The sequence below is a fragment of the Chrysoperla carnea genome, chromosome 2 (genome assembly GCF_905475395.1).
Source record: "Chrysoperla carnea chromosome 2, inChrCarn1.1, whole genome shotgun sequence".
Lineage (NCBI taxonomy): Eukaryota > Metazoa > Arthropoda > Insecta > Neuroptera > Chrysopidae > Chrysoperla > Chrysoperla carnea.
Window position 1 is genome coordinate 11,633,767 of NC_058338.1, and position 23,898 is coordinate 11,657,664.

Consider the following 23,898-nt stretch of genomic DNA (forward strand, 5'->3'; position numbering starts at 1 on the left):
ATAATATTAGTTGGCAAATAAAATTTTGATTATTATTTTATTAGTGCTATTTGGAATTGGAAGTGCAAATTTTAACAAATAAAAAACTTGAGAAATAAAAAGCAAAATTCTTGCAGTACTGACGTTATTTAAAAACTGTTTAAAACAAGATATTGAATATTTTTAGTTCGAGAACAATATTCGATTCGACGTTTTTGTTTACAGTTTATGGTAATCTATTGTATGTAGACACCTTCAAAGTTCACGTAACAAAACTTTCAACTACATTCAAGCTGAAATTATTATTTTATTCAAAAATAAATTTATATTCTTAGTTTTAATAAGCTTTTTACAAAATTTTTCATTAATATCGAAAATTTATTAAGATTTCTTCTTTTTTTTTTATACTACTCAAACCTACAATCAATGTTACAAGATTCCGATTACAAAGGAGAATAAAATCTTAACTCGTCGTAAAATAATACTCTCACATCATTAAATCCCCCACTCTAATGTTTTTAAAGGTAATTAATTATCTCAAAATATGCCTAAAATTCTAAAAATATAATACTGCAGTTAAATAAAATAAAGAAAATTTTATTGTGATCTTAGTATCAATGCGATGGTGAGACAAAAAAAATTAAATAAATCGACGAAAGACGTGAGGGTAGAAAGATACTACCAGCCGGTTACAAATAACAACATATTTTATCGTATCAATAAATTAAAACTAACTAAATTTTGTATTTCTTAAAAATTTGGTTAGTAAAATAAATAATACAAGGATTTATCAGTCAATATGTGTTTTGAATTGCAAACTATCTTAACGAAAAATTTATAAATATTTACAAAATGATCTCTATCAAATTAAATTGCTATTTTTGAGACTATCAAGGTTACATCAACATTTAAGATAAAAAAAACTTTTAACAAAAAGAAAACCGACTTCAAAAGAAAAACTTTTCCAAAATAAATTAAGATGCACTAAAAAGTAAAAAATAACGAAAATATAATGTAGTTAAAATTATTGTTATTTTTGGAGTCGGTGTCAGCCAAGGAAACAACTGTGTCAGTTTGCTACATTAACTTGGCTGATACCGACGATATTTTCGTTATTTTTTACTTTTTAGTGCATCTTCATTTATTATGATTAATTTATTCTGTGAGTTCTTTTACAGTGCATTAAATGACAATATGACACACATAAGAAAAATACCTTCTGACTCATTTAAGACACATTGCGAACTCTCCAGTGAAACGGGCGTGCATCAGTTACTGATAATAATAAATAATAAAATCATTTTTTAAAATGTGGACACAATATCGATTTAAAAAAATTTCAATTATTACTCTTAATTCAAATGATGAGTAAACTGACTAGATAAAATCATTTTATAGAAGTAAAAGCACCTCTTTTTCGTCTCAAAAACAGCAATAAAAGCTCAAAAAGTTTGAATGTTTAAATGAGTAACAATATTTAACATTAAAGATTCATTAAAATTTTTGATATTTAATAAACAACCACTAAATGTTTACGTTTGCAACAAAATGTTTGTGTTAGATTGTAGTATTTTATGGACAAAATATCATCACTTCTACGTGTTTTTTTTAATTACATTCATTCAAGCTTGATTATTTTAATTATAATATTAAAATAACAAGAACAAATCAATTATTTTACAATTATTGGTTTTGAAAAATAAAGAACTCTGGACTTTCTTATGGAAAATAATCTACGATAAAAATTTCTGATCTGAAACTGGAATTACTTTTATGAAAGATTTAAAAAAATCCTAGGACACAAGTACTACAAGTAAGATATGACCTGAGTACAATCGTAGGCGTTCCGTAGACCTCATATCGCTTCCAAGAGCCTCTGTTAACAAATTCGTTGCGGCTATTGCAGGATACTGGCTAGGCGGCAGACACGCTGAAAGCCTTGGCTTTACAGTAAGTGTATCATGACTAGTGCAGGAGCTGTCAAAGTGGGGAGGAGGAAGTCCATTTACGTCAAAACACTACTGTTGTTCTTAAATAACTACAAATTGTTTAGTAATGGTTCTCAGGTGAATATTTTGCAAGATATACGCACCTGAAGGGATGGAATATCGTACCAATGTATGAACTCTCAACTCTGTATGCCTCACAGTTATTTTTAGGAATAGGCAGCCGTAGAGATATTTTATTTACTCATAAAAAAAAAACTTTAAGAACCCAAATTTTCAGAAAATTTGATCAAAAGACATTTTCCATAAGGAAGATATGAGGTCATTTGACTCACATGCAGATCGCGCTTAGTAGAGCTTCTAACAATCAGATTCAACTAATCCTTGAGTTGAGTTGAGTTAAAAACTGATTTATTTAAACTTATTTTATAAAGACATAAATTTTAATAAAGAGATTATCACAAAGGTTTTGTCAAATTTTCTTCTGGTATGCTAATAAATAACATGCGATGAAGTTGTATTGCAATTGGACGTAATAGCTTCTTCTAAATTAGTATCTAATTTTCTATAATTAGCGGTATTTGGACGTCCACCACGTCTACCGTAACGTCCACTTGGTCGTCCCTCCACAACGTATGCAACAATCTGAAAAATGAACTATTAATATTTTAGAATCTGAATATTCAATATATTTTTTGATATATACTCACTTTTTTCTTATTAGCAAATGAAAGGTAAACTAAGAAAGCACAAAATACAACCATTAAATACCATGGCATTAAACTAACTTCTGTGTCAACTTCTTGTGCAGTGACTGGCTTTGTACCAAATGATTGAATCGGTTTTTGGAAAACTAAAAAAAAAAGTTGTATTCATATTAAAATAGCCGAAACTTGATTTTTGATGGAAAACTAACCTTCTTCGTTTGTTACTTTCTTATGAGATTTAGTTTTCGGATCGTTCGGATCATCTACAACAAGCCAATCAGGTTTTTCGAAGTCACCATCATCTGTAAAATAAATGAATCACTAAATAATTGCTAACTATGTTAAAATTGAATAATTTGAATACCTTTGTCGTCCTCAAAATCTTGAGCTAAAATCATAAATTAATAATTAATTAATGTATTGAAAATTAATACTTTAGTGTATTACACGGCGAGAAATGTATGGCTCCTGAGCACACGAATTATGAAAAGTTTTTACCGTATTGTTATTTCCAGAGAAGATTACTGAGTGAATCAGTGGTATTCGTTGGGTGATATTAAGTTTGCAAGGGTGATATTAAGTTTGCAAGAAACCATTCGTTTTATTTAAAATATGACTAATTATCAATTGTTTACATGTAAATGATGTAATAAATGTCAAATAAAAGTTATTGAAAAATAACAATTTAACATTTTGCTTCAGATATTAGGAAAATAAGAGACGAAAACACATAAATAAAGTAGAGTCCAAAATTCAAGATGGGGCTTCAAGGAGTCAATGTGTGAAAAATGATGACAGTACAATAAAATATTCGACCAGTTTCTGTTATCTAGCCTTTGGACCTGTTGGGAAATTAGTTATGAAAGTTAAAAGTTAGAAAAAGAAAAATATACCTGGATATTCATTTAAAAACTCAGATTCCTGGCCTTGTGATTTTGGAACTTTTGGATTTACATTTTCAACATTATCAACTGCTGCCTTATGTTCATCCTCTGTTTTAGAAGGTTGAACAACTTCTTGTTTCGGTGGTGATGGGTTAACTTGATTAACCACAGTGGATGATCCTTTAACAACATTTTTAGCAGTTGTTGATATTGTTGTTGGTATTCGAAATCGTTCAGTATCATCAACACCAACCGGATCATCTTGGTCAGGTTCAACGACTGCTGCTTTATTTAAGTTAGCTGGATGAGTATCTTCAGGTTTTTGTGGAGGTAATTGAACCAAATTTTCTTCTTTTTGTTGTTTGACAGGAACTTTAACGATATCTGAAAATACATACAGTGTTTAATCATTTGAATTATTAAAGCTTGATTTGTTTGCCGTAGGTATACAGTTTTCGGGATTTCTGCTCTGTATTCCATTGACTGTATTTCATTTCAAAATCATGTGCGCAAAATAAATTATTCAAGGTCGAAGGTCGCGCAAATAGATTCTTTATAAAATTTCCGAGGAAGCAATAGTTTTCGAAATATTTAACTGAGAAAAGTTAAAGTAGAGTCACTTACTCTGCTACATGTTTGCGTCGTTAGCCAGCATGATAAGCTTTAAAATGAGGGGTAAATCATGAGTGACAAAAAAGCAGGCTAGAGAAATAATATTTAAGATTATTAAAAAATGCATTTTATGAATACCTGATTTTTCATCGGCGGGTGGCTCTGGATTCTTAACTGGTCTCATCTCTTCTTGTGGTGCGCTATTAACAAGAGGAACCATTACTTCGTTTTTTTCAGATTTATGCGAATCAGTAGAAACTGCATGAGTTGTAGTTTGTAAATTAACTTTCGATTCTAATGAATGCAAAGTTTTTTGTAAACCATAAATAAAAATACATTGTTCTGCAATAATGTTGTCTTTGTCATCAGTTACACAAGACATAATACATTGTTGACTTTGATTGAAATGAGACCTTAAATTCTCCATCCATTGTGAATTCTTATTTTCCAAAACAATATTATTAAAGTTCGTACAAACATCATTCGAGGTATTACGTAAATCGTTCATAATTTGTAAACTGGATCGATTGAAGAATTCATTAATCGATTCTTTCAATTTTTTATCTTGATAATCATTGCGTAAACGTTCAACACTCTCTCGAATTCCAATACAATAATGTAAAAGCATCGAATTCACTTCTGCAAATGAGAATTTTGGAGCTACTGATGGTATTGTTAAATTACAATTTTTTTCTAAATATTCTTGTAGGCCATCAAACTTGGCTACTGGTAAACCTTGAGTGAGAGTTTCGTATTCTTTCAAAAATGAGGATGATATTTGTGTCGTTCGTTGTGGAATAATGTGAGAACTAACACCACATAATAAAATCAAAATTAAATAAATCATTTTCAATTTGAATTCATCACAAAAACATAATAAATATTAATTGTAAATTATTTTTTAAATACGTTGATGAATACAATTTTTATGTGCAACTAAACACTGTTCACTAGATAACTTATGTAGGTTAGAGCATCGTACAGTGATAATAATTCTCGACATAGTTCTTATTGGGGGCCGTTCAAATATTGTTCAAATGCTCCTTCGGATTTCACAATTGCTCCAACTATTTTATTAAATATTTTCAATTAAAAATACTAAAATTTAGTTTCTAATATCTCAGAAAATTGATAGTTTTTCCAAACGTTTTTGCTATCAATAAATTGCTCCCGTTTAGTTCTTTCGGGATTTAACGATATCGATTTATAAATTTCATATAGGCAAGGCACGTTACAAGTAATTTTTCTGTTTCTGAAATAAAAATTTTAAAATTTGGTAACAGGAGAATATGTGTGATATTACAGTAATATACATATTCTTGTATGTCTATGGTAATATAATAAAGACACACCTCCTTTTATGCGAAAGTTATAATAGGAGGTAAAATTATAAATGAGCAAGATATATAGATAATGTATTGAACCAAAAGAGACAAGCATATTAGTAATATCAATGCTGCCAATACACCGACATTAAAACGTCAGTTGGTAGCACTGATTACTAATATGCTTGTCTCTTTTTGTTCAACACAATATCTATATATCTTACTCATTCATAATTTTATATTAAAGAAGCCATGTTTTTTGTAGTTTCGACCAATAGAAATGCTATATAAAGACACACCTTTTATTATACTTTCGCATAATAGGAGGTGTGTCTTTATTATATTACCATAGACATACAAGAATTTGTATATTACTGTAATATCACACATATTCTCCTGTTACCAAATTTTAAAATTTTTATTTCAGAAACAGAAAAATTACTTGTAACGTGTCTTGCCTATATGATATTTATAAATCGATATCGTTAAATCCCGAAAGAACTAAGCGGGAGCAATTTATTAATATCAAAAACGTTTGGGAAAACTATTAATTTATATAATCGTGCAAGGGCCTTTGACTTATTTATCGCCTGATCAATCTTTCTTCTACATTTTACATAACACAAATCAGCAATAAAGTTAAACCCATAGAACACATCTTTTATATCTTTGACGTTTATACGTCATTCTATTTGACAACTTCATTCCATATACAAATCTGAAATGTCATTCCTATTATAAGCTACGAAACATAGAAAATTATTGGAATAAATTCAGAAATTTGAAGCTATTTGTTCAAAATCTAAATAAATAAAATGTCAGATTACTTTCAAGAAATGGGTTGGCAAGAGCTAGCTGATGGTGAAACTCCAAACCATTTTTTACACATGGCACGATTATTAAGAGATTATAATATGTTTGAAGAACTTGGACAAAATCAACGATTAGCACCTCCAGCTTCCAAACAGGTGGTTGAAAATTTACCAAATAAAGTAATTAGTAATAAAGGTATATTTCGAAACTATTTATAGTTTTAGAAATAGTGATAGTAATCAAAATGAAAATTTTACAGATGCAACATGTCCAGTTTGCCTTAAGAGCCATGAAATAAATGATACTGTTAAAGAATTACCCTGTAAACATTTATATCATCCAGAATGTATAATGCCATGGTTAGCAAAGGTATGAATCATTTTCATATTTACAAGAACTATGTTTATCTAGAGAATAACATTGGCTTAATTAGGCTGAAGCTTAATAAGCGTAGGTGATCAAGCAATACTGATGTTGCTTTATTCTGTGATATAGAAATATAATAAATCATAATCGGGCAACAGATTGATCCATTATTAATAAACAAGACTTCACACTTTGTTAGTAGACGTTAGATCCTTTGTATGGGTCTTGATATTCAGCTAATATAATTAGAACATAGTTCAGTGACGAAGTCGTTCATCCGTTAAGCGCTATGATGCCACAGACACACAGACACATAGCTGTCAAACTTACAACACCCCTTTTATTTGGCTCGGGTGTTAAAAGTAGAAGTGAAGAAGTTATTCTCTTGATAAAACACGACAATTTTCTTCATTTGTTGCTAATCGAGATCTAAATCTAGAAAAATGCTAAACATTCGTAGAAATTGGTAGCGGTTCTAGAAATATTTCTGTGACCCTAAAAGCTATCTTCAAGGTTCTTGTTAGCTAGCAACGACTTTAGCAACAGGTGAAGAAAATTTAGGACACTGTATTTAAAAATAGCTACATTCAAAGTTATTTCATAATAAATTTTTAGACTAATTCCTGTCCATTATGTCGATATGAATTTCCTACCGACGATGAAACTTACGAAGCTTATCGAAAAGAAAAGATTCGTGCTAAACAAAGAGAGGAAGATATTAGTAATCTACATAATTCAATGTTTTCATAGGTTTTGGAAATTTTTTTTTTTTAAATTGTAGTTAAAATAATTTAAAAGGTATTTAATTTTGGGAACAATTTTATAAAATATACGTTTTTAAGTTTATAACCGTCTCTATCTGAATCCTAGTGAATCTACGTGTGTCCCATCCCAGGACAGCCACTCTAACCTAACCTAACTTTACTTTTTACGATTCAAAGAGTAAACCAAATAACCAGCCGCGATTTTTTGTAATGACATGATGTACCAAACTGAAGTTACCTGAATGGAATCTCTTTAGCCACATACCACACTCATGTACAACCAAGCGCGTGCGACGTGGGGCAACAATTTCGCTTGCGACATTTAATTAAATTTTGTGTCACATTGTCGTACACCTACAATAGACAACACTTTAGTCGTTTAAGATTTAGTTTTCGCGTCACCCTGTGTGCGCATCATAAAAATTCACTCTCATCATTTTTTCATAACGCGTCTAAAGGATTTTAAAAATAAAAAAAAAGTACATATATTTTAAAATATATTAATTAAATAACATATATAATAATTATTTGCTTTCTTAAAAAGTTAACAACAATTTTCAATATTATTCTGGTAATAAAATTTTTCAAAATATATGATAACACACCATTTTAGTAACATTTATAAATTTTCAAAATTCAACACAAAAAATTTTTTTTTTATTAAATAATTACAAACAACAATTTTAATTCCTTATGCTAAGAGGTAGGAGGATTGATTTCTTTATGTCCTGTAATATTACGTACACCTTTTACCATTTTATGTGGAAATGTACACCGTGACACATGCATCTCTAAATATGCTCGTCGTGAAAATGTTTTTGCACATCGAGGACATTGATAACGACCTATATGTCGATTTCGGTGTCGTAACATTGAACTGTAACACTAGAAACAAATAATATTTTAGTTAAAATACTTTAAAGCATTGGTAGGTATCTGGAGAAACTTACTTTAAAATGTTTTCCACATAAATTGCAAGCGAAACGTTTTGAAGCATCCTCTTCTTCTTTGGTGTAGTTTTGAATGTCGTAATGAAAATTACCTTGGTATAAAAAATATTATAAATAAATTTAAAGTTTGAATTATTGAAAGCAAACGAATTAGCAAATATGATTCCCCGAACTGTTACAAGTCAGAATTGGATTTAATCTCTGGAAGGGAGTAATAACTGGTAATTAATATCAGTTGGCAGTTATCTGTAATTGGCTTGTCTAAAACAATTTTTGAGGCCATTTCTGATTTGCCTCGCTTTAGACTCAAAATTCTTGCTCACCGTTATTCCAAAAGCTGAGTACGGCTATGCAAGTTGGATTAGGCTACATTGAGCTTAGAAGCATGTTAGGAATATGCTTATAGTGATGTTAAATGGATTTGGTAAGAATGGTTAGCAACTATTACCTGCAGTAAGATGATTATAAAGTATAGAACTAGGTCCGGGATCAGCTTTTATTTCAATATGTATAGGAGGTTGGTCCAATACGTCATAATTTTGACGTAAATATGAATATGATTTGTCTGTAACAAAAACGATAAATATTATTCATTTCCGCATATCTTCAAATAAAACATGAGTTAGGTTAGTAAACTTTTATTTTGTTAAAATTTTCTATTTAACAATTAGATAATTGAATCGATGAAATTGGGCTAAAACTCTCTTTCCGATTTATAAAGCTAATAACTTTTTATTTATTTATGAATATTTTTGTTGCAATATTATTTTTAGCATACGTTAAACTCTTAAGAGATTAACGGCCAATATGAGAAAACGGATCATTAAAGAGTTATTAGCTTTCTAAATTGTAAATGAACTTTTGGTCTATCCTGATTTCCAAAGTTGCATTCATGGATGATTTTTTACATAGGTAAAGCTTACATTAAGAGTGAAGAAATTTCGATTTTCGTGAAAAGAATGATTTTTTGAAGTTATACTTTTTTAGATGCATTATGAAAAGTGATGAGAGTGATTTTTTTATGATACTTGCGCACAGGGTGGCCCGAAAACTACATGTCACTTACAATAGACAAGGATAGTTAGATGACAGATTTAGTGTCATCTATGAACGCAATAGAAAAGCTTATTATAAACGAGCTATTAGCTATTATAGATTAAAATGCGCCACCCTGTATAATCGAAATTACAGCTTCTTATAGTTAATTGAGGTTAACTGGAGTATGTATTATTTGTTTACACTATTTAATTATTATATTTGCTATTACCACAAAAGTTTTACGCGTACATAATTACCTATACACAGATCTTTTTTCTATTTTGCTAGCGATATATCATCCCCGTATCAATTTACTAAGAGATGAGCTTAGTAGAAATGAGAAAATGAAACTTTCATCAAGATCTGATCGAGTTACGGACATTAAAATTTTGTTTTTACATGCAGACTATTCTATTATAGTTTTAATTTAATTATTTTTTATACTTTTTCTCATGGGAATTCATTTCACAATTAAAAAAAAAAACAAAGTAAATTAATAAAAATTTTATTTTACAAAAATACAATTATATATATTTACAAATTGTGTCTTACAAATCAATTTCATTTTGAAGTTATAATTGTATTACAGGATTCTGCACATCTTATATAAAAAACCTAGGCTTTTGTCCTAAATTTGAAAAATCGGTTTATACGTTGCATTAATATCTGATTTACTCCGAAAAAGTAAAATTTAAAAAAAAAAACACTATTTGCATTATGTATTTTGCATTTTCAAAAACCAATCCAAATTTACTTCGAAAACAGTGTAAAGTGTCCTGGCGTCTTGAATGACATCACGACTCGCCTAGAACAATCATTTTTGTGTATGAAAGTTGTAAGCAGTTGTAAGTAAACCATCATTTTATACAATAAATAAAATAACCTGCTTCGTTCTATTAAAATGTAAACAGCATCCGATTTATTCTTAGTGGGCAAAAGCCTATTGTATAGGAAAGATAAACCTTGACATACCTACAAACAACATCACCCCCTCGTCTTCCGTTCTAAAATATTACTGACTGCATCATCAGACAAGTTTGATATTTCATAATTATGCTTTACTTCCTTTATTAATCTTATTATGCAACCCAGCACGGAATGACATTTTATTATAATGTATTTAAACTCATGGGACATGCTTTAGTGAAGTAAATTTTAAATATTGATTATTAAAATAAAAGAAAACCAAGAGTGGGCAATTACCTCCATAGTAAAATTTTCTGGCTACGCTAATGATGGCTACCGATGCTTGTTTTAAGAGACTAAAAGCTTTTATTTAAGTTTGTTAAGAACTTTTGCAAACGGCTACCAAGAGTTAAAGCTAAAGAGGACAAAAGCGAGAATACCTACATCCCAAGAAAAGTTCCCAGATTACGCCAATGATGGCTGTGTCTATCTAGGCATAGATTTTCAAAATCTGTAGTGAAAGTTACGAAGTTGTAATTAAACAAATTACGATTGCCATTGCTCATTTCAGAAAGGGTTTTTGTTACCTACTTTGACGTTTTATTCCACCGATTATCAGATCAACGGAGATTTAGCAGTTAAATTCATTGAGGGATAATTATATCTTATTTATCATAAAAGATTTACGACGGAGCTATTTGGAATTTTTATCGGCGTTATCGGCTATCGCAAAACGTTATCAGGTTAATAATAAACTAGCGCATAATATATTACACACGATTTGACGGAAAACCCTTTTTCATATAAAATGTGCAGACCTTCATAACTGAATATTTTATATTTTTGCTAATCGAATTGAAATTTTTAACTTTAATCTTAAAATTTATATTTTTACCATCCATATCTGACTTCTTACGTTAGACCTAATGTGTTTTATTTTTAAGTGAAAAATAATTTTGTACTTTTTAGTATTTTTTGTTGTTAAATGGTTAGTCATTACTCGGTTAGTTATAGATGATCTGGAAATCAGTCAATTACAAAGGTAAATTATAATACACTTAGAACTGATTCTAAATGTAAATATTTAATACTTACAACAAAATCACAATCAGGTTAATTGGTTTTAAATTTCTAATTTATTTCAAAATAGGTCATGATATTTGTGGGTAATTTTTTATTTTATTAATTTCAAAACTTACATCAAAAATACATTTATAAAACTAGATATTAAAGAATTTGTACAATTCTGGAAATTTCCTGAAAATTATTTCAAGTAAAACCTGTGTACGGAATTTTTAATTTTTATGATAATAAATATTAGCTGGTTCTGGCAAATAGTAAGTAATCTGGTAGTCTAAATTGGAACTACTGAAAACAGGTCCACTTCCTGTTTGAATTCGTACGAATTATTATCATCTGATTTGAATATTTTTATTGGCCTTTAAAAATGGGAAGTACGTGTATTGCCATCTAGTAATCCAAATAACAACTACTAAGAACTTGTCCACTTCCTTTATTAATTAGTATGGATAATTATCCCTAGAAAGTGGAGGGGGGTGCAATTCACGGTAAATTGTAACTCAAGATGGCGTATTTTTAAAACTATTCGTCTAAAACTAGCGGGATTTATATTGGAAATTTAAAAAAATTGTACAAACCCCATTTTAAAAGTGGTTTCTATTAAATTACAAAATAAAAAAAGATATTTTGTGAATTCAACAAAATTCCGTTACTGTATGGACATTTAAAAATGGTATTTTTTTAAAATTTTTTACATACATAAAATTTATAAAAATTAAATATAAAAATATTTACATTAATAAACACAGCCCGCGAAAAACAATACTTAATTAAAACTTTTATCACAATTAAATAATTAATTAATATATCTTACTTAGTTACATGTTGAATTTTTTAAAAGTACCGAAGAAAACTAAATTTTATTTTAAAGAATATTATATGACTCAAAACGCAGCATATAGCCCAACAATATCGAAAAATTATTTTTAAAATTGAATTCAATTATTTACAACTAGTAGCGAATCCATTATCAAAATAAACTAGGATGCATAGTTTAGAGATTGGTGGAATCAATCAAATTGTTAATACACACCCGAGAATTACTTTTAAGAACTGATTGATAAGAGTACTCGCAGCAGCAGCAACGATTTTTTTTAGATAAAAATCAAATAACCTATGCCATTTTCTCAAAGGCTACGAATCTCTCAAAATGTCTCAATCTTTTAGTAATCTATTCTTTAATTAATGTCGTATATCGGTTGATAGAAATCATCGGATGCAACCCTAATATCAATTGAATAATCTTTTTCACAATTTTATGGCTGTCGGAAAAAAAATTATTTAAAAAAGTCTATTGAAGAGGCTAAACAATTTACCAAATACCTAGCTGGTATGGAAGAAATTTGAATGTTTGTAAACAAACGTTTCGCAAGACCAATATTGCCCTTCTCAAACAGATCTAGTAGATACATAATCGAAAAAACGAAATTTCACTTTTAAAGGTTTAATTATTCTCAACAACAGAAATATTTTAATGCAAAAGTGTTGGGACGACCTGTCGAAAGTTGATAAAAAATCCTTTGGAACTTTGTTTTAATTTTAAGACATTCGATAAATTCTCAAACCTCTAGCAAATTATTTAGTTTTTGCGCCTGACAACTCTTAATCCATTAATGCTTGATAAGTTTGAATTTTTTTAATTCATAAGAGCCAAAATAATATTGGTTGAATTTTAACAAAAATTTCTAAAACAATTGCGAACTTAAAATTAATATAATGGAATAACTATAAAAGCAATTAAAAATTCCATAAAAAAGTAGTTAACAAAAATTATCCCCTCAGGAACATTAATTGATACAATTAAACCCGTATACGAAAAAAACCGATTTTTTTTTATACACGGACTCAGATGAAAAAATGATATTAGAAGAAAATATTTAACCCTTACTCAAAAACAAAAAAAAGTTGCTCACATTAAATGGTTAAGCAACCTATATTATGTAAGCAACAATGAACACTCTTACTTAGAATTGTTATGATCTATTAAAGAGATCTATTTTTCGAATAAATGCAAATAGAGAGAGGAAAATCGAATTCGGATGAATAAAGTGTATTTGATTTTACTCAAACATGTGCTCGTGAACCAACTAAAGACTCAGTTTCCCCAAACACACACAATATTTTTTAAGTTTTAAATAAAAAAAATGGCATTCTAACTGTCCAAAAGTAGGAAAAATATTTTTTGGCATTCCATTATTTTTCAATTTTTTTTAAATACATTAAAAATTTTGTTCGGATAGAGTTATCAAAAAATAACTTAATTTAAGATTTCTGATCTAAGATATGATATAATATGTCTACCCTCATAGATCAATTATGGGCAATCATCTGAGTACGTGCGTCAAAAAAAAATTTACAATATATGTTTTGGTTTTGATAATAACGTCGAATGTTTTATACGTAAATGACTCCGTAACGTATCAATACGACTATACGTAGCTGGACAATATGGACAAAATGAGCGTTGTGCAGCATGCGAATGAAAATGATGCCAACGATTTGTAACTTCTTTTGTGCACGTCTTGCAACGCCACAACGTGTTATCTGATACATGTTCGAACATGTTGTTGTATGTTTGTGATGCACGGATATGTTCTGCAACAGATATAACACAAATACTTTTTTTTTTTTGAAAATAATCCTCAAATTTGTTATTAACAATAATAATATTCGAAAATACATTAAAGCGGTTAACTGTTTAACGTTTTCGATTATATTTACTTGATTTGGAATTTATTAGATATTAGCTATAAAGTATTTTTGCCATTTTTATTAGTCTCACTAAAAATATTCTAAAAAACCTTACACCCAAAAAGAGAAATAATAGACAAAAGGAAATGTTCGAAATTTCTACAAACAGTTAATCACCTTAAATTAATTTTGTAAAATTATTGAAACATGCGTTCAAATTACCTTAATAAGAATAAACAGAATTACATAATGGACACAATAAAAAACACACAAAAAAATAAATAGTGCGTAAAAAAACGATAAACCGACGCGGACGAATCGTCCAAAAATATACAAATCTTGAAATAAACATGTAAATTCTGTAATCGGAGCAATGGAAACCTATAAACTGCGAATCATAAAGTGATCCTTTTGATATTTTGAAGAGGTAAAATTGAATTCCGAAAATAAAGTAGGTATAAATGCAAGCATCATACGTAATATGAAACTGTAAATCAAAGATCCGTAATCGTATTCGTATCCGCGGATCTTACCACTGATGACTCAGCATATCAATAATCTCTACCTAAATACAAGCCATCATAATGTCGATCACACTTTGTCTTTGCCATTCCCATATATTTAACTTGGGAAAGGCAGAGACAAATTGTAATGGACAGGCAACGTGATGGATTGTATATAGGTACAGATCGTAGATGATGCTCACGCAAAATAATACATAGAATACAACAAACATAAGTACATACCGTAGAGATAATACAATAGAGCTGCAAAATCACCTCCTAATGAGTTAATCGCAGTAGAGAAAGAGAGAGAAAGTAAGCGCGTATAGCTATCTTATACGCCTACAATTTCTGCCTCTTTCTACCTCTCTCACTGCGGTCAAGAATTCACTTATTGCGTTTCCTATGTCTACGCAGCTCTATGGTATTATCTCTATGATACATACAGATTAAACTGTAAATAAATTTTAAGAATAACGTAAGTTTGATTACAAAGTTACAGTAACGATCATAGAGCAAATACTGTGACATTATCTGAACGAATTTTATGATGACATATAAGAATCTCATTCTCTCAGTTGTAGCACGTAAGACTTTCAAAATAAAATACCAATGATCCTTTCCAAAGCACCTTTCTAATATCCACTTTCATTTTATTTTAACGCACAGCCAAAAGAGATGTTGTCAGGATTGTTGTAAAAGCATTCCATCTTCCAAGTACATGATTACACTTCTATGGTTAAAATTCGAAATGATATCCAACTATGATGAATGGCGATAACTGACGAAGAAGACCATTGAAAACTGAACGTAATTTATGCAAAATCGAATTTTCTTTCGAATCATTCAACCTTTAAAATTGCTTTTTAACAACAAGTTGTACCATTCCAAAATATTTATCGTATTTATTTGGGAATTAAAATTTCAGTTCTAAACTAATAGTCGTTGAATAAAATGATATTTTTTTATTTTATTTTCTCATCAAAAATTACAGAATTATATATATAATAAGAGTCAAAATCTTTATGATAAAAATCTTTTTGTTTATAAAATTTTCTGAAATTATGTATAAATATATCTTTTTTTGTTTTAATTCTCATATTTGGTATAGATAATAATTATTAATTTAACAATATTCATTAATTAACAATTAACAAAATTCAGTAATTAAAGTGACGCATATATTAATTTATAAATACATCATTTTTGTAAGTTTAAATAATAAAATTTTCACATGAAGAATTTGTCACAAAAATCATATCGTTCGCAATATAGGTGGGGAGATTTGGTCAACCCGAAATCAGAAAAAACTATAATTCAAGAAGTTGTTTCTGATTGAGGACTGATTAAACCTCTCCACCTGCATTGCGGACGACATGATTATTCTGATTTTTAGACTTGACTCTTCATGTGAGCAGATTTTCAGCAAGCAGTAAGTAATCTTTTATTTTTCAAACTTTGCAACGTAAGTAATAATTTTGTACTTGTTAACATAATTTCAAGGGCGTGCCTTATTATTAGAAAATATCCCGAATGAATTCGGAATGGACTAGTTATATACAAAAATTTTTTTTAAACAAACTTGACTAGTTATACAAAATTGTTTAACTTCATCTTTGGTAAACATTTTTGTTTTTACTGGTAACTCTACGCATACTCGTTGATTATTAGTTAAAAAATTACATTCACGGATTTACACGCCCCTAAAAATTTTCTGTGATGTACCTAAAAATTGGCAACTGGAAGAATTTAAATTTATTTAACGTCACTTATACCCTGGGAACCAGTTACGAATTTTACACGTCATAATGTTGAGTTATTCATTTTCGGGAAGTTCAGCAAAAACAACATAAATGACTTGTAAAGATGAATATCAAATGAAAACTTTGTACACAACTGATGAGGGCCGAACACAGTAGGGTTTCGTAATCGCGACGATTTCTTTATCAAATTACAGAACAAATATGCATTACAACACAATACATTTGGGTTTGGTTTTCAGCAGTTGTGTTACTTGAGAAAAGTCGAAAGACCCCTGCGTAGGGGAAAGGTTGGGGAGGGTCAACCCCTCCATTGAGAATGTCCCCACATAAATTTTAATTAACAACAGTCCTATCAAAGTTTGCTTCTTTCCCAACAAAAAATCGAATATTTGGTGAAGATTCTTGTGCTCAACTTTTTGAACCACCCTCTTAAATTTTGTACGATGATTCCTTCTTTTCAAGTTTGCATCGTGCGTGTCAAAACATACCTTAAAAGGACAATGTCTGAAGAGAGACTAAACGGTTTAATCTTGCTAAATATACATCACGATGTAGAGGTCAAATGGCACGAGTTTTGGTTTTGTACTTGGCACAATTAATTTATTGAAAAAGTGACTGAATATTACATTTTGACATAATAAAATGGCCTTTTACTCAAGTTTCTTATTTTTATTGACTTTATGACCTAACATGATAAACTCCTTGAAAAGTTTGAACCAATTCTTGGATGATTTCGGCCTACGGGTCTGAAAGTCGATAAAGTGAAATGAATTTAAATAAAATTTAAACACGCAACCTGCTTGACTAAGACAAAATATGAATGTTGAACATTATAACGTATAAAATTGAATACTGGATCCTGGACTCTTATAACAAACAATATTTAACTGATTAAAAATAATAAAAATAAAAATTTTAAAAATTCAGAATAACAATTATGCATATTGATAATGATATTGGTAATCGAATCAGAAACTAAAGAAGGTATAGCAGAGTAGACTAGAATCATTTAGGAACATATTTATATAAAAATTATGCTACGAATCATTTATTATGCTTTTACAGTATTTGTAACGTTTTGTCAATAATTTGATACTTCTGAATTTATAAAAACACAAAAACAAAAATAACACTACCTACAATTAAAACAAATTATTTTTATGATAATGAACGAGTTTACTTAAATTACTAAAAGTATAATCAATGGCGTAACAACACTCTTTTATGGATTGATTTAAAAATGGAATTACGGGATAAACGATTTGATTGGCCTTGACCAATCATAAATCATTACTTCCTTTTCTGTTTTTATTCCAACTTAAATTCATCCATAAAGATGATTTAAAACATTATAGGACTTTTCTTAGCTACACTTATGATAAAGTCCGATTTAGGATGCATCACCGAAAAAGATTAATGTTGGCAAATCATTCATCTCTTCGTTGAATAATTCCAACTTTCAAAGATTGAAAATTTTATGAGCACCTTCGTCTTCTTAATTAGCATTTTCCTCTGAAGATTAAAAAAAATCCGCTAGATGGCAGCGCTACGGGAAGTACATGTATTTTGATTTCCTTGTGACAAAATGCTGCCTAAATCGGATTTTGTAATAAATGCGACTGTGAAAAGCAAGAATAAAATCTCGACCACCTAGCGTTGATATTACACCATTGATACTGAACGTATATATTTTTTTTTTAAATAAGAAATAAATTTGTTAACTAAATGCTATTTATTAGGTAAATTAGAATATAATAAAGATGTCTAATGATCGATTCGATTATTAAAATTAGTCAAGATTAGTAAAATTTGGCACATTTGATCATGTGATTAGATCCTTTGATACAGTTCGAGGAACACGAGACATTTGCGTTCGTTAGTATGCGCATGGAACCGAACGCTATTTTGGGAAAAGAGAAATATATTGAATATCACTTTATGGTATAGTTTTGTCCGTTTCACGCGTTTAGAATTATAATTTAGTACAGTCAAAGATGCAACAGATTAAGGAAAATGGAATAAACCGTTAACTTTTTACTAAAATTCCACCAGGTTTTTGAAAAAGTGAGCGGTTCATTTGATTTTCATTAATTAACTGATTTTTGTAATATCTTTACTGTAATAGTATTTCCGTGTCAAGAAATAATTACAAATATCGTTTATGTGTGTGATTATAAACTTTAGTGTACTCGTTTAAGTGAGATATAAAAATAAATTAAATTAGCAGATATCCATGTTTTTGCCCGATTAATAGTAACAAATAATTAATAATATAAAGGCACTCAAGTGGCCACAAACATGGACTCTGGTTAAGAAAAAAGAAGATGATATAATGTAAATCAATTAAAATAGTTTCAAAGTTCTAGGACGAATGTATTTACTAGGCAGATCAAAAACTCTGTAAGGCCTCAAGATCTGTAAAAGTTTAATATAATTTTTGAAAATAAAATCAATTCGATTACAATAACGATGACGAAGTAGTACAAGATACATCATATAATTCAAATATGATCTGGGCTAGTACTTGTCCAACACAGGCCCTAATATCAAAATCATAAGAGCCAGAGAAAGAAAACTTTTTTTTTTGTTTTACGTAGCACAGAAGAAATTATTGTCTATTTTTTTATTATTTACTTTAGAAGGGTACAACAAGTGGGTCCCTAACACCTAGCGTTAGGAGTCCTCTGTGCCTTTTTTGAGAACAATCTGTCACCCGAAGACGAGACATCTTCAGGCAAGAGATGCTATTAAAATCAGATGAATCTATAGGATTTTGTCGAGGCCAGTCGATTCCTTGTCGATTTGGTATGATAATGGTGCCTATATAGCCTGAACAAACAACTAGAGTATCGGAAACGTTCAAATATTAACCCTAACTTTTCCGCACCTTAACATTTTCGTTTCACTTCCCAGACTCCTTTTTAAAGCTTGGTCTGTTGCTTTACATGTATATTTTATAGAATAAGGATAATTTCTTTACCAGTTTTTATACATAAGTCAATCAAATAATTACATCGACGTAACACAGTAGAAAATTTTAATTTAGGCTATTTAATCACATGTATTAAAAAAAACATAAGCACCCAGGTATAAATCTTACGTAATACTTGAATGTCGCCTGTACGAAATTGATGTGACATCGTCTTTATAAATACATAAGGATAATTACCAAAATACTTAAGTCATAAATATCGAATACTCCAGGAGCAATGTGTGCGAAGATCTTTAGACCCTCCGTTCAAGATATTCAGAAAAGTATTGATTTTTAATGTTTGAAAATGAAAAAAGTTGACTAACCTAATTTATTTAAATTGATCAGCGATCAAATCATTCAGACATCTTGTGGAAACTTGTATAAGGAATTTGCTGTAGGTATCCGCTTTTCGTAGTCGATGGAGAGCTAAGGATACACTCAAGTTTTTCTTACTTATTTTTATGTGCTGAAGTTAATTTTCAAAGGTACTTGTTGTTCGTATAGGAACTCGACCTTACTTTTTACGTCGTGAACAAACAGGCAAACAGGCGGACAGACAACCGAAAATGGACTAATTAGAACACCTATACTAAAATTTTGTTCATAGCATCAATTTTTTAGGCGTTACAAACTTGGGACTAAACTTAGTATACCTTGATATAAGAATAAATAACTTATAACTCCCAAACGTTCAGTTTTAAACTAAAAACGATAAAGATTGTTTGGAATAGTCCTAATGATTATAATTTTTGACACCATATTAAATCCAAGCACATTGCAAAATTAACTTCAGCATATAAAAATACGTAAAAAAAATTGTAGTACAGCCTTGGACCTTTATCGGCTATGAAAAGTAGTACCTAGAGTAATTAGCTACCAATAAATTTTTCGTAAAAGAGAAAAGAAACTATAATTATGATTATAAACTAAATAATATTTCTGCTACTTATCCTTACAAACTAGTTTGGCAAAAATCATTTGTTCCAAATACCACCATTAATAAAAAGTAACAAAATCAAAATAATGTTAAAAAAGAAACGAACAGAATCGAACATCAAGTGTGGTGTGACGTGTTTACGTGTCAGATGTGCTGTTTTTAATGCGATATTTCATCTGGATGTTTAGCGCGCATGTGTAACAGCAAGGTATCACTACGTGTATAGACAGCACGACAAAATGAGCATGCATATTTCCCAGGAAAGTGTACATAGTAGTGATTACGAATGTTGGTGACCATTTTTCCGCACATAATACATCGACGTCGTTCATCAGTTACATTCACACGCTCAAATAATTGTGATATACGCCAGCCTTTTAGTTCTGAAACAAAATATGAAACCGACTATCAAAATTTTTTTAATATTTTTTAATTTTGTGATTAGTTTTCCAAATTTGATTGTCTAAATTTGTTTCTTAAATTATTATTTATGCATGCTGTGACCAACCAAGCTTAGAGCGTTTTGTTACCAGAACTAAAAAGCTTCTGCGTTATTAATTTTCAATTAAATTACATAAAACATTTAAACCTATATTTTGGGGGAAAAGTTTTTAATACAATATATTTCATTAAAGGAACATTTAAATTGAATCAAATCTTTAAAATAAGAAATAGTTGAGGATATCAGTTCGCTTCATAAATAGAAAATAAAATTCAGACTGTAAACGATTTTTAAAATTCGAGTATGTACACTTCAAAAATTGTCATTCAATAATTTTTTTAAAATTGTTGAAAAAACTATGAAATATCTCACTAAAATATCCTTAAAAATAAAACAAATATAAAAAAAAGCACCGTGTCTATTCACACGCTATTAACAGGTGCGTTAGTAGATAAAAGCAACTGTAAACAGTTGAAAGCAAAATGGCGACATCTTAATAAACAATTTTTGTTTTAAAACATTTCGGTAAGAAAAATTAATGGAGTAAATAATAAAAAACCGAATTGAAAGTTTAGTTCGATCTCCTCTCCATTTGAACTATAGAATAGATATAATTTATTCGGACGGGGGCTATATAAAGCAACAAAAGTTACATGACGGATTAACGAAAGCTCTCTGCAGTAGTGATTAGAGAGACAAAAGGGAAGAAGGCACATTATTCAGTTGGGTCCTACAATTAAATTAGTGAATAACAAAACCTTGCAATAATTTTTCTTATCCTGTTCTAATCAATTATAAGCCCCCCTCCCTTCCACCATAAATGTGGAATTACAAACAGTAATTGCAAAATAAAACTTTTTTTATTTCCATTGATTTCAGAAAAATATTATTCAAATTTCGGCTTTTTAAGAGCCTCGACAAGGAAGTAGAAGTCGTAACAAAGTATCAAGATAGAAAAACGGAAATTCACTCATTTAGAAAACAGTGCACAGTGTGACTAGATACGGCTCGGCTTATAAATAAAATGAATAAAAACTGGTGGGCTTAAATTTAAATTGTAATCAGGAACTAAAATTTCAAAAAATTTAATTATTTCCATGTGAGGAAAAATAATCGAATTATTTTTTGTGCAAACTTTGGCTTTAGATTCATAAAATATATCAAAAAATTTAATTTCGTAAAGAACAACTTTTCAAATGTTTCTTAAGATGATCTTTACGCGTCACAATATGATCACAATTATTGCATTGAAATTGTTGTGGATAATGGTATTGTGTATGATGCCACTTGTTGGTTACCACTTTAGCACAAATAATACATTTATATAATGTTCGAACTGTTGACGATGACGTGGTATTTGTTGGTCCATTAGGTGCTTGTGGTAATTTTTCAAAAATATCATCAAAACCTCCAACGCGATTACGCGAATACATTGTTGCCGTTGATATTATTTTGAAATTTTTCATACCTAAAAAAAATAAGAAATAACTTCATCCGTTTTCGAGCAACTTTATAAATTTTTACGCCCAAGGATATTCTAATTGACTCTATATTGATATAAAATTTGAAAATTTGATATAAAATGTTACGATCTTGTGAGAATGTTCGCGTATCCAGTTCTTCAGAAATGCTTACTACATACCCAAAAAAGAGTGTTAAGTCACCTGGTAAGTTTGTCGGCTAAGGAGAACAGAATTCCGAAATCAACGATAAAAATCCTTGATTACGTGACAATAAATTTAAAGCTATAAAATTTATTTGATCTCAAATAAAATTTTATTCCATATACAAGTCAATATAAAATATCCGAAGACATAATAATTTAAGATGTAATTATTTCATGCAAAACCAGAAATTATCTTACTTTTAGCGCAAAATGACTTTTTTTTTGTTTTTAAGGAGTTTAAACAGTCGATTTATAAATTGTTAATACTAAAAGTACTATGATAGAAAAAATTCGACAAATTGGGTTTTTTCACTGAAAAAGTTTCAACACTTCACGATGTTGTTCAAAAAAAAATTTCAGGTAAAATTTCAAAAATAAATTCATGAAAATTTAACACACCATATTTAATAAAGAAAAATTAGTAAAATACAAAAAAAAAAAACAAGGTAAATGCAGAAAAATGAATGCAACAATAAATTTTCTTGTAAACTTAAAGTATTTCATTTAAAGCGAGTATAAAAAGAAAATCTTTATGTTTTAAATCCAATTAATAAAGGTATGACCACACAAAGTTATTTGTAATTCTGGTCAAAATATTTTATTTTATTTCATATATTTTCCACATGACTTGTTTCGAAGTGTTCAAAATCTTTCGATTTTTCTAGAGAGTATTTATTTTAGATCCCAAAAAGCTAATAATATAAATTTAACTGGAACTCAGGTCTGTATTAGTAAACAATTTTCAACTATTGTTGCATGAAATCATTGATTATCTCAATTTTCTAACGATATTTCCAGTGCGCCAAAATTATCGCCTTAAACAAGAGGATCTAATTTATTGTAAAATTCATAAAGACTTTTTTCCTAAAATCAATATTAAAAAAATGTATTGAAGATTGGAGAGAGCCAATTTAATTCCCTTTTTAACCTGAACAGTTACGACGATAAGCAAATGGATGGAATTTACTATGGGTTTATTAATTTTTCCTTACGCAAGAATGGTAGATATAAAAATGCAAAGCCAACATCGTAGCAAAAGCATAACAATCACGTTGATGTAATTGATTATTGGTGAAAAGGCGAGAACCAATAGAGGAAAAATTTTTCTTTTAGACGGAGTAAATATTGTAGAAATCTTTAAATTGTGAAAATTTAAAACAAGAACAACGCACATTTTCGAGAAATGTATTTCAATTTTAAAATTATATAACCAATTCAAAAAATATGAAGCCTTCTGAAGTGTTCATGAAGTACCAACAATGTTTCGGTGGACGACGATCTGAAAGTTATCTAAATAGTTTGAAACAAGCATTCAAAAACTATTTTAAATAACTGAAGAAAACATTTTGACCAAAAATTGAGAATAACTTTTTGTGTGACTAACATTTATTAAACGATGTAATATTATGAATTTTTGAAATGAATTGAGGTAGTTAAGTTTCTCAGTTTGCTCATTTATAACGCCATCATTTAGTGCATGGAGATTAAAGAAGGAACTCAAGCAGGAGAATTGACAAAATTTGTCAACGTAATCAGAGAAATTATAGTTACT

The 23,898-nt window shown here is 29.3% G+C and overlaps 3 protein-coding genes across 6 annotated transcripts in view; 1 reads left to right on the top strand and 2 right to left on the bottom strand.

Moving 5' to 3' along the window:
- Window positions 1-1,641: 1,641 nt before the first annotated feature.
- Window positions 1,642-5,090, bottom strand: LOC123292392. Of its 2 annotated transcripts, none has more exons than XM_044873031.1 (6): window positions 4,267-5,090; window positions 3,526-3,900; window positions 2,997-3,020; window positions 2,842-2,934; window positions 2,636-2,778; window positions 1,642-2,570 (listed from the first exon to the last, which is right to left on the bottom strand). In XM_044873031.1, exons 1-6 carry the CDS (start codon window positions 4,973-4,975, stop codon window positions 2,418-2,420), a joined length of 1,497 nt encoding a protein of 498 aa, XP_044728966.1. In that variant the 5' UTR covers window positions 4,976-5,090; the 3' UTR covers window positions 1,642-2,417. The 2 variants fall into 2 exon arrangements, with proteins under 2 accessions (XP_044728966.1, XP_044728965.1); XM_044873030.1 differs by having other exon boundaries at window positions 1,642-2,582.
- Window positions 5,091-6,155: 1,065 nt separating this feature from the next.
- Window positions 6,156-7,437, top strand: LOC123292395 (E3 ubiquitin-protein ligase RNF181-like). The gene is made up of 3 exons (XM_044873041.1): window positions 6,156-6,461; window positions 6,526-6,635; window positions 7,248-7,437. Exons 1-3 carry the CDS (start codon window positions 6,269-6,271, stop codon window positions 7,380-7,382), a joined length of 438 nt encoding a protein of 145 aa, XP_044728976.1. The 5' UTR covers window positions 6,156-6,268; the 3' UTR covers window positions 7,383-7,437.
- A 615-nt stretch (window positions 7,438-8,052) lies between these two features.
- The window catches only part of LOC123292394 (sex determination protein fruitless), a 44,667-nt gene continuing 28,821 nt past the window's right edge, over window positions 8,053-23,898 (bottom strand). Inside the window, exons 5-7 of one of the 3 annotated variants that reach the window (XM_044873034.1) lie at window positions 8,795-8,911; window positions 8,347-8,438; window positions 8,053-8,281 (exon numbers count right to left, since the gene is read on the bottom strand). In XM_044873034.1, coding sequence (XP_044728969.1) covers window positions 8,093-8,281; window positions 8,347-8,438; window positions 8,795-8,911 — 398 coding nt within the window. In that variant the 3' untranslated portion in view covers window positions 8,053-8,092. Of the gene's footprint in view, window positions 8,282-8,346; window positions 8,439-8,794; window positions 8,912-13,693; window positions 13,966-20,026; window positions 20,622-23,898 lie in introns of those variants that run through there. The other 2 variants (XM_044873039.1, XM_044873040.1) reach the window with 2 other exon arrangements.

Coding starts and splice junctions, on each gene's coding strand:
- LOC123292392 (XM_044873030.1), bottom strand. CDS start 4,975: ATGATTTATTTAATTTTGATTTTATTATGTGGTGTTAGTTCTCACATT. Junction 3,901..4,266: donor ACCCGCCGATGAAAAATCAG/GTATTCATAAAA, acceptor ATGTATTTTCAG/ATATCGTTAAAGTTCCTGTC. Junction 3,021..3,525: donor GTTTTTAAATGAATATCCAG/GTATATTTTTCT, acceptor TTATGATTTTAG/CTCAAGATTTTGAGGACGAC.
- LOC123292395 (XM_044873041.1), top strand. CDS start 6,269: ATGTCAGATTACTTTCAAGAAATGGGTTGGCAAGAGCTAGCTGATGGT. Junction 6,462..6,525: donor TAAAGTAATTAGTAATAAAG/GTATATTTCGAA, acceptor AAAATTTTACAG/ATGCAACATGTCCAGTTTGC. Junction 6,636..7,247: donor TAATGCCATGGTTAGCAAAG/GTATGAATCATT, acceptor ATAAATTTTTAG/ACTAATTCCTGTCCATTATG.